Raw genomic sequence first — 16,508 nt, forward strand, 5'->3', positions numbered from 1 at the left:
CATCCATCATCTATCTATCTACCTACCTATCTATTATCTAATATGGCCACAAAGCACACAGACACAGAAGTCAAGGATTCACAGAGCTAATTTTAGGTTCACACAACATAAGAATCTTTCATAATCTTTCTTTAGTTTCTGAGATATTTTGCTTTATTCTGGCCAATGTTTTTTTGATATCAGCTCATCTGTTGTCTTGTTATGTTTCTTTTGTTGTTGTTACATTTTGATCCATGAGATGGTAACACTGATGCTGTCAGTGTCAGCATAAAAAATACTATTAAAATTCATTGAATGTGGCTAACTCTGCCTATGAGGTGAGACAGGCCAATGAGATGGCTCTGTGGGTAAGGGTGCTTGCCCCCTGCATTTGATCTCTGGGACACAATCAGCGGGAGGAGAACTGGCTCCTGTAAGTTTCCTCTGACCTCCACATGTGTGACATGGCCCACAATGACGTGTGTGCGCACATACACAATAAATACTGAAAAAGAATATGATTAAAATAAAGGAAACTTCTAAAACAAAGCCTGTCAGAATGCCCACTGAGTCAGAATAACAGGGTTATTAATAGAAAGATAATTTTAACCTTAAAAAAAAACCTCACGCACAAAAAAAGAAAAAAAAAATCAAACACCAAGCTATTCTCTGCACACTCAGATGAATAAGTGATTTAGTAATCTATTTTGACTCCTCCACCAGCTGCTGCTCTCTATTTCTGGGAGTAAGTCGACAGGAATGTGCCCCTTCATACGAAAGATCACTTAGGGTGCAAATATTGATTAAATGTAATGTATAGCATGTTTGTTTCCGAGCACCTGACTTTTGAGTAATATATCGGGTCGAATCAAAATATAAGCTATCAGATTAGTTGCTGGGGATGGAGGGGTTTGGGGGCGAAGTGAATGGTCTGTAAGCAGACAGTAGTGACAGTTGCACAGTAATGAGCACACTCAATGCTACTTGAATAGAATCAGTCTAAGATGGTCCACTCTGATCCCAAATATGTGATTTTTACCATATCAGAAAGAGCTTGGCCTTTTGTCTTCTCCCCAGGACACACCGCTTACCTTGTCAGCTCACTCATCTGGGCAAGCGTGGTAAGGGAAGCCAAGTTCTATTTTTAGCAGCACCCTGTTCTAAATCTGCACAGAGAACACCACTGTGGTTATTGCTTATCTTAAGAGGATCTCTGTGCCCTTTCCAGGGTCCACTTTTGGTATAGCAGACACTGTATAGAACACAGCGTGTGTACGGTGGGAAGGGAAGGGCCTCATGGAACCTAGCTCAGAGGATGTGACCTGAACTAGCAAGTCACCTGTCTGTTCTAGGTTAGGTTGGCCTGTCCCTGTTACCCCGGAAGATGCCAGGATGTCATGACGTCAAGACACCGAACCTCACAAATATCCTAGGGTTAGAAAGGGCAGGAGACTGGACATATGGGGGCCTGTTGCCTTGCAGATATCTAGAATGTATGAAGGAACTGGGCTCCCAACGAGCACACAGGAGTGTTGTGCTGGTGTGTGTGAGCTGTTGACCCTTGTGTGTAGTGATATTTCACTTGTATTTCAATAAACAAAGCTTGCCTGGAGTCAGAGAGTAAAACAGCCACACTGATCAGCCTTACAGACCAGGCAATGGTGACACACACCTTAATCCCAGAAGCCACACTAGTTTGCCATAGAAACCAGGTGGTAGTGGTGCACACCTTTAATCCCAGCACTAGAGAAGAATATAAGACAGGAGGAGACAGCTCTCAGACACAATCTCATTCTGAGGATTCCTGGAGGAATTTCGGACTGAGCTAGAGGCAAGAGCCAGTGGCTGGCTGTATTGCTTTTCTGACTTTCAGGTTGAACTCCAATATCGGTCTCTGGGTTTTTATTAGACATGCTACACTAATGGGCTAAGAGCTGTGTGGTCCAGAGAATGAACATGAATATGAGAAGCCCAGGAAGAAGCATGACAGTACACACCTGTTTAACTAGGTAGTGGTGGCACACGCCTTTAATCCTAGCACTTGGGAGGCAGAGGCAGGTGGATCTCTGTGAGTTTGAGGACAGCCTGGCCTGGTCTACAGGAGGAGCGATTCCACGGTGCACGTGAGGCCCTGAGTTGCTGTCATTGCAGCTGGGAGGAAGGGACCCGGGGAGCCATACCTCCTGCCTGTCCTGTGTTGCCTGGGAGTGAGCAAAACACACTTGGTTCTTGTCTGTGAGCAAAACTTTCTGATCTAATTAGCAATGTGTTTATATGTATACATATGATTGTGTATCTGCATATATTGTGATTTGTTTAATTCATTTATTTTTAAAGGTTTGTGTCTTTATTTTATGTGAGTGCTTTGTCTGCATGTATGCTTGCCCACCAACAGAGGGCTTCAGATTCTGTTACAGACGTTTGTAAGTCACCATGTGGCTGTTGGGACTTGAACTCAGAACCTTTAGAAGAACAGAACATCCAGTGCTCCTAATTGCTGAGCCATCTTTCCAGCTCCTCTGTAGATAATTTGAATTTCCTCTAATATAGTAAAGGATGGTAAGTGGGTAATAATGTCAATTATTAGAAATAAAAGGTCACTGGAGATACTGGTAAAAATTACTTTTGTATGGGGTTGGAGAAATAACTCAGCGCTTAAGAGCACTGGCTGCTCTTGCAGAGGACCTGGGTCCAGTTCCCAGCATGCACGTGGTGGCTAAGAAACGACTAACTCCAGTGCCCTCTTCTAATCTCCATGGGCACTGGATGGACACAGCATATATAGACATACGTTTAGGCAGAACACCCATTCACATAGAATAAAAATAAATCTTTTTTAAAGTTACTTTCACATTTATCTTTTCTCCTTTGTAATTTAGAAAATATTACTGGAGATCTTGGATAAAGGCAACTAAAACAGATGGCCAGGACAAAGCCTCCATGTCATTGGCGAGTCTGTCGGGCTGGGGTTGCCCGGTCACTGTGGGATCATGAAAGCCTAGCAGGACCTGTGGTGAGGACCCTAAGCCTGAGGCTGACTTTGAGGGAGGTCCTGGGGGTCCTAGCCAACAGAGACCAACATGGGTAAGTCAAGACTAACAGCTACTAGAAAGGGGAACCCCAAGTTCTTGATTCTGCCTTCATGAGAACGGTAGCACCAGGCCGAGGCTGTGGCTCAGCTGGTAGTATATGTACTTGTCCCAGCATCCACAAAGGTCTGGACTTGACGCTCAGTCCTGCATAAACCACACACAGTGGTATATGTCTGTGATCCCAGCATTCAGGCGGTAGAGACAGGAGGATTCGAAATTCAGGGTTAGCGCCAGGTGGTGGTACACACCTTTAATCCCAACCCTTGAGAAGCAGAGACAGGTGGATCTCAGTGAGTTTGAGGCCAGCCTGGTCTACAGAGTGAGTTCCAGGACAGCCAGGGCTATTACACAGAAAAATATGGTCTCGAAAAACACAAAACAAAAACAAACAAACAAAAAAAAGTTCAAGGTTGTCAGGTGTGGTGGCACACACTTTAATCCCGGCACTCAGGAGGCAAAGGAAGGACAGATCTAAGAATTTGAAGTCACCTTAGTCTGCATAGAGTTCCAAGTCAGTCAGGGCTACGCAGTGAGACTTTTCTCAAAAAAACAAACAAACAAAAAAAAGCCCAGGGTCACCCTTGGCTACACAGCACGCTCTTGGCCTGCCTAGAAAATCATCTTTAAGATGGGGGTCACTGCCGTCTGTGCTGGATTGAACGGTGTTGCTCTAGACTTTGTAGCTCCCTGGAATCCCAGAGCCTAACCTTATTCTGAAAGAGAAATAGGGTCTTTTCAGATGTAGCCAAGATGAAGCCATAATGAATTAATTTGGGCCCCCAATCCAGTGCCTGGTATGCTTACAAGGATAAGGAGATGAAAAGACATACAAGCCAGCCTGCCTTATGCCAAAGACCAAGGATTAATGATACCAAGAAGTGGGGTGGCAAGGAAGGGCCCTCCCCTCAGGCTGTCAGAGGGAGCAAGGCTAGCTGACAGCTTGATTCTAGGCTCTGCCTTTCTCTCTGTTTAAGAATCACTGCAGCTATTGTAAGGCCCCATTTACGTCAATTGTCACAGCGGCTTGGGAAGCCTTCCTCAGCTAGCTGCACTTGAAGGCCCGCCCCCTCCCTCTGCTCTGCTCTTCTACAGCCTAAGGAAAGCTCTCACAGAGGAGCCCCCCCTTTGCAGGTTCCTCCCACACCAGCTACCTGACCCCAAGTTTGATGGTAGTTGTGATGAACTGGCTCCACCCAAACCCCCCACAGACGTTCAGTGACCTCCCAACACACACAGCATTCTGAGCGGACGACACCAATTTCATCTGTGCATAGATGTTATTAATCTAAGAGAGAAGGGTGCAACTTCACAGCAGTCAATGCATGTTTTCCTGTTAAGATAATAACCTTTTGTATGAATAATTAATAGTCCACATGACAAGGCCAATTACTGTTTAATATGGATATTTATGAGTCTTCCTCTTTTAACCTGTTTTGCTTTTATGTTATTTAAACCAATCAAACCAATCCTGCCACAACCCACAATATTAACACACGGTCAATTCAAATGTCATGTTTAGAGGAGGGCAATTAAATGTTAACTGCAGGAGGTTGGGATACACAACCCACACAGTGTAGCAACAGTTTGAGGTCAAAAACTTGAGGAGCATTGGGAGGGCCTATGCAATTCTTTTTTTTTTTTTTGGTTTTTCAAGACAGGGTTTCTCTGTGGTTTTGGAGCCTGTCCTGAAACTAGCTCTTGTAGACCAGGCTGGTCTCGAACTCACAGAGATCCGCCTGCCTCTGCCTCCCAAGTGCTGGGATTAAAGGTGTGCGTGTGCCACCACCGCCCGGCCCTATGTAATTCTTTTTTTTTTTTGGTTTTTCGAGACAGGGTTTCTCTGTGGCTTTGGAGCCTGCCCTGGAACTAGCTCTGTAGACCAGCCTGGTCTCGAACTCACAGAGATCCGCCTGCCTCTGCCTCCTATGTAATTCTTTATCAGCAACATTATGGGATTCTTTCTAAGACACGACCACCAGCAGCTAGTACCAGGCAGACCCTGCAGGGACCACAGCACCCTGGGCTTTGGCTTGACTGTCAAGCTCTGACACTAACACACAAAAGGAGCATCTCTCTGCCTGGGCTCCTGATGGTGCAACTGTATTTGCTGTCACTCTGCCAGCGGAGGCTAGGGAACAGAAATCACAGGGCAGTGTCCCCATTAGCTAGGGATCCAAGACTCAACTGTGTACCTGGTGGAATTCTGTAAACTGTGTATCTGAATTCGATACAATATGTTCAGAGTCTAACAATCAGTGGGCTTGTGTACCTGAATTCGATACAATATGTTCAGAGTCTGACAATCAGTGGGCTTGTGTATCTGAATTCAATACAATATGTTCAGAATCTAATAATCAGTGGGCTGGAGAGATGGCTCTGTGGTTAAGAGCACTGGCTGCTTTTGCAAAGAAACTGAGTTCAATTCCAGGTACTCACAACCACCGGTAATTCCGGATTCAGGAGACTCAGCGCCCCCTTATGCCTTTAAGTACTACGTGCATGTGGTATACAGGCACACATCTGAGGTCAGACACCCTGACCCACTGTCCAAAGTCCAAATTCTTCTTTCATGGATGTAAAATGTCTAAGATGCCACAAGATTACCACTGTTTTAGCCATGTTCAAACAGTGGTTCTTTGTGTAGGTTGTTCCAGCATACAGGAGGAAAAGCCAGATTCACAGACGGCTGTTCATTCAGGAAAACAAGCAACACTAATGATGCAAGCAATTTGCTAAATTGGTGTATTATCACAGAAAGTCCTATTCTAAGTCCTGTCACTCTACCAAGACGGTGCAATTACATTTTGTTTTGTACGGTATACAATAACGGTTTTCTGTCTTGGTGTCAATTTTTCAATAAAGTTTTAATTGTGGGGTTAAAAAAGGAAATTAAGATCGATGATAGCTATGGTGGCACATGCCTTTGATTAAAACTCAGGAGAAAGAGGAAGGCAGATCTCCCTGAGTTCAAGGCCAGCCTGGTCTTCATAGTGAGTTCCAGTTAGAAATACATAGTGAAATTATGTCTCAAAACTAAAACAACAGCAACAACTAAACCCCCCTCCCAACCCCAAATATCATGGAATGCCAAGTCCAGTTTAGAAAAAACAAAGCATGTAGCCAAATTCATTCTCAAAAGAAAAACAATGCTGTGGGCTAGCGAGATGAAGAGATGAATGGTTCAGAGAATGAGGCACTTATCAAGCCTGATGACCTGAACCCCCTTCCCAGAACACACATGGTAGAAGAGAGAGAGCCAGTTCCCATAAATTGTGTTGTCCTAAACTTCATGCCACGGCATATGGCATACATGATAAATAAACAAAATGTTAAAAGAAGAAAAATCATGCTGTGAAAAAATAAAAATAAAATCGTCTAAATGGCCCAAAGATCATACACATAGTTCCATACTTATGAACTGTACATGCCAACAAAACTTGGAAAAAAAGAGTGGGTTGATGAGATGGTTCAGTAGTTGTTCTTCCAGAGGCCCCAGATTCGGTTTCCAGAACCCACATGGTGGCTAACAACCCCCTGTAAATCAAGTTCCTGGGGATCCGGGGATCCAGTGCCCCTTTGTGATCTCTGTGACCACTGCATGTATATGGTACACAGATACACAGGCTAAACACCCTAATGCATTTTTTTAAAAGAGAAAGCCCTATCCACTTCTTTGGGGTCAACATTATACCAGGTACTGGAGACACAGCTGCTTATGAACCAAGAAGCAATAACTTCACTATAACAACCCCACCAGCAAGGACAACAGACAATACCACCGTGGAGGTCAGGTGGAGACAGAAGAGATGAGCTAATGCCAACGGGCCTCCCGGAGACTGTTTCTTGGATAATCCACGCTGATGCTTCTTCCCCCACACCCTTGAGTGGTAAAGGGCTGACGGTGAGACCCAAAGCTTATTACAAATTCTAAAAAGCCTTAAAAGGGCGAGATCAGCTGGAATGAACCAACTCTGAGATAACATTAAAAAGAGAAGAAATTCCTGTGAGCTGCATTTTTTTGTCATAAACATTTTTTAAAAAAAAAAAATGAGGTAGAGTCTCACGTCTCTCAGCTAGCTTGACCTTCACCTTGCACTTCAGATCCACTTCTACTGCCTGAGTGACAGGACCATAGGTGTGTAAACCCAGAACTTCACGCCCGTTAGGCAAGCATTCTATCTACATACCCAGTCCACATACCAAGTCTCAAATAAATACTCTTGAAAATTATTTTGAGGCTGGGGTCATGGTTCAGTGGACAAATGCATCTGCTGTAAAACCAGAGGTCCAGCCCAGGATTCACGTAGCGGAAGGAGAGAACTGACCCCTTCAAGTTGTCCTCCTCATGTGAGCTGTAGTGTGCACACACACAAATGTAAACATTTCAAAAATAAATAAAAAATTATTTATGACTCTGTAGGTAGGACCTTCATCTCATGCGTTTTTAAGTGTAAGTCCGTGGGACACTGCAGAATTTTTCAGCGTTTTATTTGTACGTAATCTTTTCTCTGAGGGTAGCAAATTAAGCAAGGTACATGTGGGAATAAAGTTTGAAACATAGTTTAAAAATCTTATACTGCAAAAAGCACCCACAGCCTGCACATGCGTGTTGATATGGCCCATTGCACTAGATGCTCAGAGTTGCACTCCGCACACCTGAGATTTGCAAGTTCAAGACTAAGGGGACTGCAGAGTGAATTCAAGGCTAGGCTCGACAACCTAGTAAGAAGCCATCTCAAAACCAGAGAGTAACAAAAGGAGGCATGGCATGGTAGCACATACCTTTAATACTTTAATACTCCAGAGGCAGAGGCAGTCAGACCTCTATGAGTTCCAAGCCAGCCAGAGCTACATAGCAAAACCCTGTATCAAAAAACACAAGAAGCCAGATGGTGGTGGTGCACACCTTTAATCGTAGCACTCAGGAGGCAGAGGCAGGCGGATCTCTGTGAGTTCGAGGACAACCTTGTCTACAAGAGCTATTTCCAGGACAGGCTCCAAAACTACAGAGAAACCTTGTCTCGAAAATCAAATAATAATAATAATACAAAATAAACAAGACTAAAAAAAACAATACCCAAACAACAACAAAAGCAAACAAATGGAAAAAGAGGGCTATATTTGAGCAATGCCTAGCACATAGGAGGCCCTAGGCTCACTACCAGTATCACACACAGACGCAAATGCAGCTTTATTGTTTTCAAGTACACAGAAGCATTTCTCAACATTAAAAAAAAATTGCATTGAAAAGAATGTTCATACGTGGCACCACGGTCTGTAAAGAAGTAGGAGAGCAGACCCTCTTTAGGGAGCTTCTCCAGAGGGCACGGGTTCAGGTTGGAACTCTTGAGTTCACACCGGGAAGCGATGACTTTATGCAACACGTTTTAAGTCTTAAACAGGTTGCCATGGGAAACCTGCAGGGTAGCTATGCAAATGAGCAAATGCAGGGTTGCCTGCAGAACAGAAAGAGGAGGAAAGGACAGCTCTGGGAGGAACAGTTGTCAGGAGCAAAAAGAAAGGGGAAAAAATTACAACTGGGCCACTGACTAAGGAAGCCTTAGTGCTCCTTGTATGGACGGAGTATTAAGGAAAGGGGCTTTCCTGAACATTATTTCTTAGAGTGAGACTTCTGAGTGGTGGGGATATTGCAAAGTTCCCTAAGCTCCCCTCCCCTTCCTGTCCATATCCTGGCTCTTCCACGCACCTCCATATAGCGGAGGCCACTTTACAATCTTAAGGGCATTATTCACCCTCTTGGGGCCTGATAATAGAACTTGTCCCCCTAAATGGTTCTTTTGTTTTGTTTTTTTGAGATACGGTTTCTCTGTAGCTTTAGAGCCTGTCCTGGAACTAGCTCTTGTAAGACCAGGCTGGCCTCGAACTCACAGAGATCCTCCTGCCTCTACCTCCCGAGTGCTGGGATTAAAGGCATGCGCCACCACAGCCCGGCTCTCTAAATGATTCTTGTATACTCTCAAAACATGGGAATTATTATTATCTCTTGGTGAAAATGAAATTAAAAAAAAAAAATAGGGAGATTTTTCCTGAGAAGAAGGAGCTGGAAAGGCTGGAGAGATGGCTCGGTGGTTAACAGCACTGGCTGCTCTTTCAAAGGACTGGGCTCAATTTCCAGCACTCACGTCTGTAATTCACCTGTGAGTGATCTGACAGCCTCACACAGATATACGTGCAGGCAAACACCAAAGCGCGTAAAACAAAAATAAATAAATCATAAAAAAAAGGAGCTGGAGACACAGCCAAGAAGGGAAGTAGTCAGGGAACATGGCATGCCTGTTCTGCTGGAAGCATTTGGGAAGCAACAGATGTAGTATTTGGGGTCTGTTTAATCCACTTCCCTTCCCTAATGAAATTCATAAAATACAGAACAGTCCTCGATCTGGGAAAGGAAGGTCAGGAGCTGGTGTGGGACATACCAGCCACTGAGGCAAAGGGGAGAAACCTGTTGTGGGATATGTGTAAAAACTACCAGCCCTGTTCCTCCTGTGCCTACTTGGGAAAGAATAAACAGAACATTCCAGGAAGGTTGAACTGGAGACCCGCTTGCTGGTCAGGAGAGAGAACCTTGGGAGAGACCAGGACACCACAGTCGCCGCAGGAATGGAAGACAGGTCCCTTGGGAAACAGGCACCATAGCAAGGGTCCTCATAGGTGGCAGGACCCTGAACCCAAGACCCTTTGCCTTCCAGCTGCCGGACAAAGGACAGCAAAAGGACCAAGTCATTACGCTAACGAGAACACACCTCACAGGACTCCCTCAGCAAGACAGGAGGAGCTTGCATGAATGAGGCATGCTCAGAGGGGCGCAAACCAGCTGCCACGGTTTGGATGACTGTCCCCAGCAGCCTGCACGCTTTGGTGTGCTCTTAGGGTGACACTTTTGGTAATGGATGGAGCCTTGAGCCGGCTGGTGTGAAGTCTTAGGTCACGGTGGAATCTCAGCTGCCTCTTTGCTCTTCTTTTGCTTTCTGTTTGAGGAGATAAGGGGCTTTCCTCCTCCCATGCTCTCATCCTGATGTACTTACTGCCTTGCACCAGGCTCAAAGCGTCAGGGCCAGCTGGTCACAGATTAAATCTCCAGAACTGTGAATTAAACCTTTTGTCTTTATAAAGCGAACACCTCAGCTATTTGTTATAGAAACGGGAAGCCAGCTAACATACAGACCAACTGCTCAGGCCCAGAGTACTCCAAGAACTGTTGTCAAAGAGGTGGCACAGAAGAGGGAAGACATTTCTCCAACTGGTTAGCTAACTGTCAAAAAATTACAAAATGTGCGTTGATTTCTGTGTTCACTGTTTTTGTTCTTCTGTCAGCTTAACAGAGGCTAGAGTCATCTGAGAAGAGAGAATCCCAGCTAAAAGAATCACCCACTACACTGGGCTGTAGGCAAACCTGCGGGGCATTTTCCTGATTGATGATCGATGTGGAAGGACCTGCCCACTGTGGGTAGCACCATCCCTTTGCAGGTGGCCCTCTATATATACATAAACAAACTAAGCAAGCCAGTCAGTAGCATTCCTCCACGACGTCTGCCTTAGGTCCTGCTTTGAGTTCCTGTCCTGACTTTCTTTTATGATGGACTGCAAGATGAAATAAAACTTTCCCAAATTGCTTTTGGTCATGATACTTCTCACAGCAATACAAAAAAAAAAAAAAAGACAAATAAACAAGACAATCACTCATACCACATCCCAACTGGAAGACAGCAATTGGTATCAAAGGTAGACCAACAGCTTTTAGAAGGGAACATTTTCACTGCGTGTCAATAGGACACAAAACTCACCTCCAACCATGAGGCATTGATAGTCTTGGTTATGTTAAAATCAGAGTCTTCTGTTTGCTCAAAAGGATTGACAAAATGCTCCCAGGGAGAGTCACTATGCACAGGGCAAGTAACTAACACAAGACTCATAGACATATTTTTAAACACTCCCACCAATCACTAAAAATAATCAAGCTCCGTGAAAAAAAGCCAAAGCCCTGCATATTTGATAAAACAAGAAATAAAAAATGAAAATGTGTTTGATTTCATTAGCCAACAGAAAATAAAAATCCTAAACAAATGCTTAAAAATATTTCTGTGTCATTTTGAGGTTGGATCTCATGTAGCCCAGGCTGGCCTTGAACTTTCTATATATCCAAGGATGATCTTGAACTCCTAATTTTCCTGCTTCAAGCTGACCTCTTAAATGCTGAGATTGCCATTCTATGCCACTACATCTAGGTTTTTCGTTTTGTTTTGTCTTGTTTTGTTTCCTCTGTATAACAACCCTAATTGTCCTGGAATTAGCTCTTGTGGACCAGGCTGGCCTCAAACTCACAGAGATCCACTACCTCTGCCTCCCAATTGCTGGGATTAAAGGCGTGCGCCACCACCACCTGGCTTATTTTGTTTCTTTAATGTGGTGTTGAGGAGCAACTCTAGGCCTTCATGCACGTTAGGAAAGCACTCTGCCAAACGAGCTACATCCCCTAGACCTTACACTAAAATAAACAAAAGAGGGACTGGAGAGATGGCTCAGTAGTTAAGAGCCCATGATGCTCTTTTGAAGAACCTGGGTTTGGTTCCCAGCCCCCACATATAGCTCACAACTTTCCATAATTCCAGTCCCAGGGAATCCAACATCTTCTTCTGATATTCATGGGTACCAGACATCTATGTGGAGTACCTACGTGCATGAAGGCAAAATACTCATAACAATTTAAAAAAAAAATCTAAAATCAAGCAAAAGAGAACAGCTAAAATGTAAAAGGAAAGTATTGAAGTGTTGGTGAGGCTATAAGTCACCACAGCTCTTGTCGAAATGTATGCACCAGAGTTAAATGTATGTGTAAGTATTCACGTCTGGTGTGTGCGTGTGTGTGTGTGTGTGTGTGTGTGTGTGTGTGTGTGGTTATGGGAACTGAGCCCATGGTCACACATATGGAAAGGCACATGCTGTATGACTAAGCTACACACTCAGCCCCACACACGTGTCTTAAACTCAGCATTGCTAACAGAAGTGAAAAAGACAAGCACTACACAGTGCACAGCAAAGAAAACCATTATCATCAGTAACTGGAAACCACACACATTCCCATAACCGGCAGGACCGGAAAGCCATAGTGTGGCCACATAAAGGATTTACAAACAAGAACCCCATATGCATATAGGAGCCAGAGAAGCACTCACAGAGGAGCAGACGCTGAGGGATTCTCTTTTCCACCGTGTAGATTCAGGCAAGAGTGACCTATTCTGTCAAAATCCAGGATTGTGTTTATATTGAGGGGCATGCTGGGACTGGTAGAGGGGAGGCTGGCAGAATCGCATCTTAATCTGGATGCTGGTAACATGGCATGTTAGGCTAAGCTGTGTAACAACAGAATGTGTACCATTCTACAGCACATGTCACCCCAAAACGTTAAGAGTAGCGAAAGCATGACAAAGGACCAAGGGACAAAAGAAAGTCCCTTCTGCCTGCTTTGACAACACAGTAATCTAACAAAAACTTTAAGTCAGTAAACTATGAACTCAAATAGATATTTGACACTTTTTACTTTAAAGTTTCATTTATGTTTACTTTCTGTGTATTAACGATTTGCCTGCATGCAGGTATGTGTAGCCTGTGCTTGCCTGGTGCCTTCAGAGGCCAGATGAACACGTCAGATCTGTGGGAACTACAGTTACAGGCAGTTGTGAGTTCCAGCACCATGTCGGTGCTGGACACGGAACCCAGGTCCTCTGGAAGAGCAGTGAGTGCTCTTAACTGAACCATCTCCACAGCCCCTCAAGGAGATTTTCAATGAAATGTGAAAACTGTTTAAATTGAAAAGAGGAATATAGCAAAAATAAAGAAAAACTTTGGAATGACATCATTCCTCAATTAAAAACTAAGTTGGAACTAACTGTAAATAATTTACTAAAAGCAAAATGCTCAATAAAGAAAGACAAGCTAGCCGGGTGGTGGTGCCACGCACCTTTAATCCCAGCACTTGGGAGGCAGAAGCAGACAGATCTCTGAGAGTTTGAGGCCAGCCTGGTCTATAAAGAAAAAAAAAAGAACAACATAGTGACTGCATTTGGACAATACACAGACGTCCAGCCTAAAACTGCAGGGAAGAACAGCAGGTATCTCATCAATGTGCACGCTCAAGCCTCATAATCTGTGAATGTGTTAGGTTGCAGATGGCATTAAAGTTGGTAATAGAAAGTATTAAGACAGAGATATTGTCCCAGATCGTCTAAGTGCACAAAAGTTATCACAGGGTCTGTGGAAGTGGAAAGGGAGGCAGAAAAATTCATGTCAGAGTGAAGGGAAATGAGAAAGAAAACACAATGGCTGCCAATGGTGCTGAAGACCAAGAGAGGGGCTCGGAGCCCTGGGGTGCAGGAAGGTTCTAGAAGTTGAGAAAGACAAGCTAGAAGACTCTCCTTGAGTTCCATGTCCTACTTATGCCTTGCCTTTAGGTCAGCCAAACTGTAGATTACCAGACCCAAAACTACGAGAGAATACACTTCTGTTGTTTTAAGACAGCTGGTAGTCATTTTTTGTAACAGCATACAAGAAACTAATACAAAACCAATAGAGGATATTTTTATGGACATAAGAACAAATTCCTCTGAAATTAAGAAAATATTTTTTTAAATCTAGGAACTCAGAATATCTAATATACCAAAACCTCTGAGTCATGGCCTGATTAAGCAAGGAACTGGAAGGAAAAGAAAAACAGTCTTCAGAAATTCCTGAAGAAACGGCAGACTACCCATCTAGGAAGTCAGTTGACTGGAGGCTTTCACCATGACAACATCAACTACTAGACAGACAGTGAACAAGTTCCCAGGTGTTGAGGGAAAAGAGCAGTCTAGTCTAGGAACACTATGTACAGCCAAGGCATCGTCCAAAGACAGACAATGGTGTTCTCAGTGCAAGCAACTCAAAAAAGCTCTTAGTCTTTCCTGGATAACTGGTAACGAGAAGCAGCTAGTCAAGAGGTGAAGCGGCACCACAAAGAACCTGGGAGTAAGCTATGCTTCAAAGGGTTAGCCAGTGCTGAATCCAGGTGAACACTGCACAAACACCAAGCACCTTGATATTAGAGCCACAATACAGACTCGAGGGTTATGAACCTCAGCAGTATGAGAATTGCAAAGTGGGCTACAAAACCAGGATATGGGTGGGAGAGTGGAGCGTGGTGCTGCAAACATCCCCCTCCGCTGCCAAAGCACCGAGAGTCTCACGACGAAATGTCTGTCGTCCTGATAACAGCATAATGGCCCCATCCTCATAATGGTGTTTCTCCCCCATTTATTTATATTTCTTCTTTCTTTTCTCCTCTCCCCTCTTTTCTCCCTCCTATTCTGTTTTCTTTACCCCCTCTCCCAGAAAGGGTCTCACATTGTAGCCCAGGCTAGCTTCAAATTCATGTCCATTTAACCCCCTCTGCTTCTTGAATGCTGGGATTACAGATGTGAGCCACCATACCCGGCCTGTTCTTCCTACTCCCTTTTCTTAGCCCTAGAAGAAATATTTAGTAAATCAAAAGTCCACAAAGGCCACAACTATGGTATCAGTTCTTTTTCAGCCACGTCGACAATAAAATATGAAGGAAAGCAACAGAAGCTCAGAGGGCCTTGCTCAATCTAAGCAGGCTGCTCACATGTCATCAACGTCTTTCTCACTACCCACATCGGTCAACTACTGTGGGACTCATATCCCTCTTGGGGTTCTCTAAATGTTTGACTCTTCCTCTGCTGAGGCCAGTGCCTCATTGAGCACCCAGACCTGAAGACCGGACTGTGGATACAAGCCTGCTCTTGGGGTAGCGCTGTCCAACAGAACTTTGCCCTAAAGGTCTAAATCTGTGCTGTCCAGGCTGGCAGTTACCGGCCCTGGACCATACGCTTTTTAGAGCCTTGCTAGCCCATGTGGCATTGCCAAGGGGCTAGAGATGCCTGCAAGCCCGGAGGACGGAGGTCTGTCCTAGAAAGGTGAGTTGAAACCTCACGATGATACCAAAAGGCAATCACAATAGTCTTTCTCCACAGCCACAGTATGAGGGAGGCGTCACCACATGACTATTCTTGTATGTCTGGCCCAGGTTTCTGCCCCAGTGTTTTCTTCCTCTGGGGTGCAGGGTCTCGAACCTCAAACTTCTAGGGCACACTGCTCACTGCCCTCAAGCCAGAGGCTCTCCAGTCTCATCTGTGTCCAGTCTCCCAAGCCTCTTAGTTGGGCACCTTCATACACTCAAGCCAGCTCCACAGGGTCACTGAGGCGCTTCCTCCTAGAAGTCCTGTCCACTAGAACAGGGAGCCCCAGTGCTAGGTGCTTGGAACACGAGGCTCAAGCCTAGTCTTGTTACTCTCTGCTTGCAGTCCCACGCACCAAAAGGTCACGGCCCCGGAGCCCGTGGACTCTCCTGTTCCCTAGTCCGCTGCCTCTCTGCCCACACCTCCCGCAATCCCACTCACTTCTCCCAGACAGGTCGCTCGCACCTGCGGTCTCCCTCGACACCCACCCCGAGCCGCTTTGCGGACTCTGCCCACAGCGCGCAGTCTACCCCAGCATGCGGGACCTAGCCCTGCCCAGTCGCTCCGTGGGCTACACCCACTCTGGAGCGGCCGCTCGCACCGAGACCCCAGCGCTGCGCCTCCGGGTGCTGCGACCGCGCTCCCGCCGCCGCGCTCACCCGCCGGGTGGCCATAAGGAGACTCGGCTGCTCCGTCCTGCAAGCTGGCCAGGATCTCGCCCTTGCCCACGTCGCTGTCGCCCACCAGCAGGAACTTAAGTAGAAAATCGTAGGCCCGCACAGGGCTGCCCAGGGCGCTCATCATGCCGGCCTGGCCACCCCTCCCATACCGGCCCCAAGCTGCGCGCAGGCGGCTGCAGGTCCCCGAGCTCCGCGGGGAACGCGTTTGCTCCACCGGCCAGGGGCGCTTGACAGCCGCAGCGCCCCGCCCACCCCACCTTGTCATTGGTGAGTCGCAGTTGCTGAGGTGTCAATACACATGCTCATTGGCTAGCAAGCTCGTCCATCTAGTTCTTAACGCCTCTGCACCTCGCCCACCGCCCCTCTTGGGAGGACTTGTTGCCTCGACCAATGGAGATCCCGAGGCGGTGATGGGCCGTGCCAGAAGGAAGAGGAGGCGGGAGGCCTGCTTCCACAACCAATGGAAGAAAGGGATGGCGAGGAAAGGCGTGGCCAATGTCACTCCTCCCGGTGAGCTAGTGCACAACGGGAGCAGGCTTCAGATTGGTGTGTGGGAAGTGAGACCCTGCCTGGTAACAAGGATTTACCCCGCAACTCCACAGAACTTCGAATGCTAGCATAAGAGCTGTGCACTTGTCCGTGTGGGCATCAGATGGAACTAAAAGATACAGGCAGTTGTGAGTTCCAGGACCAAGTGGACACATGGACGCTTGCACCCTGGTGTG

The 16,508-nt window shown here is 45.8% G+C and overlaps 1 protein-coding gene across 1 annotated transcript in view; it reads right to left on the bottom strand.

The window, feature by feature from the left end:
- Rab40b (RAB40B, member RAS oncogene family) overlaps nucleotides 1–15,994 on the bottom strand; it is a 32,131-nt gene extending 16,137 nt beyond the window's left edge. The window contains exon 1 of the mRNA XM_005350917.2: nucleotides 15,763–15,994. Coding sequence (XP_005350974.1) covers nucleotides 15,763–15,907 — 145 coding nt within the window. The 5' untranslated portion in view covers nucleotides 15,908–15,994. The remainder of the gene's footprint in view (nucleotides 1–15,762) is intronic.
- Nucleotides 15,995–16,508: the final 514 nt, after the last annotated feature.

This window comes from Microtus ochrogaster, chromosome 7, assembly GCF_000317375.1.
Source record: "Microtus ochrogaster isolate Prairie Vole_2 chromosome 7, MicOch1.0, whole genome shotgun sequence".
NCBI lineage: Eukaryota > Metazoa > Chordata > Mammalia > Rodentia > Cricetidae > Microtus > Microtus ochrogaster.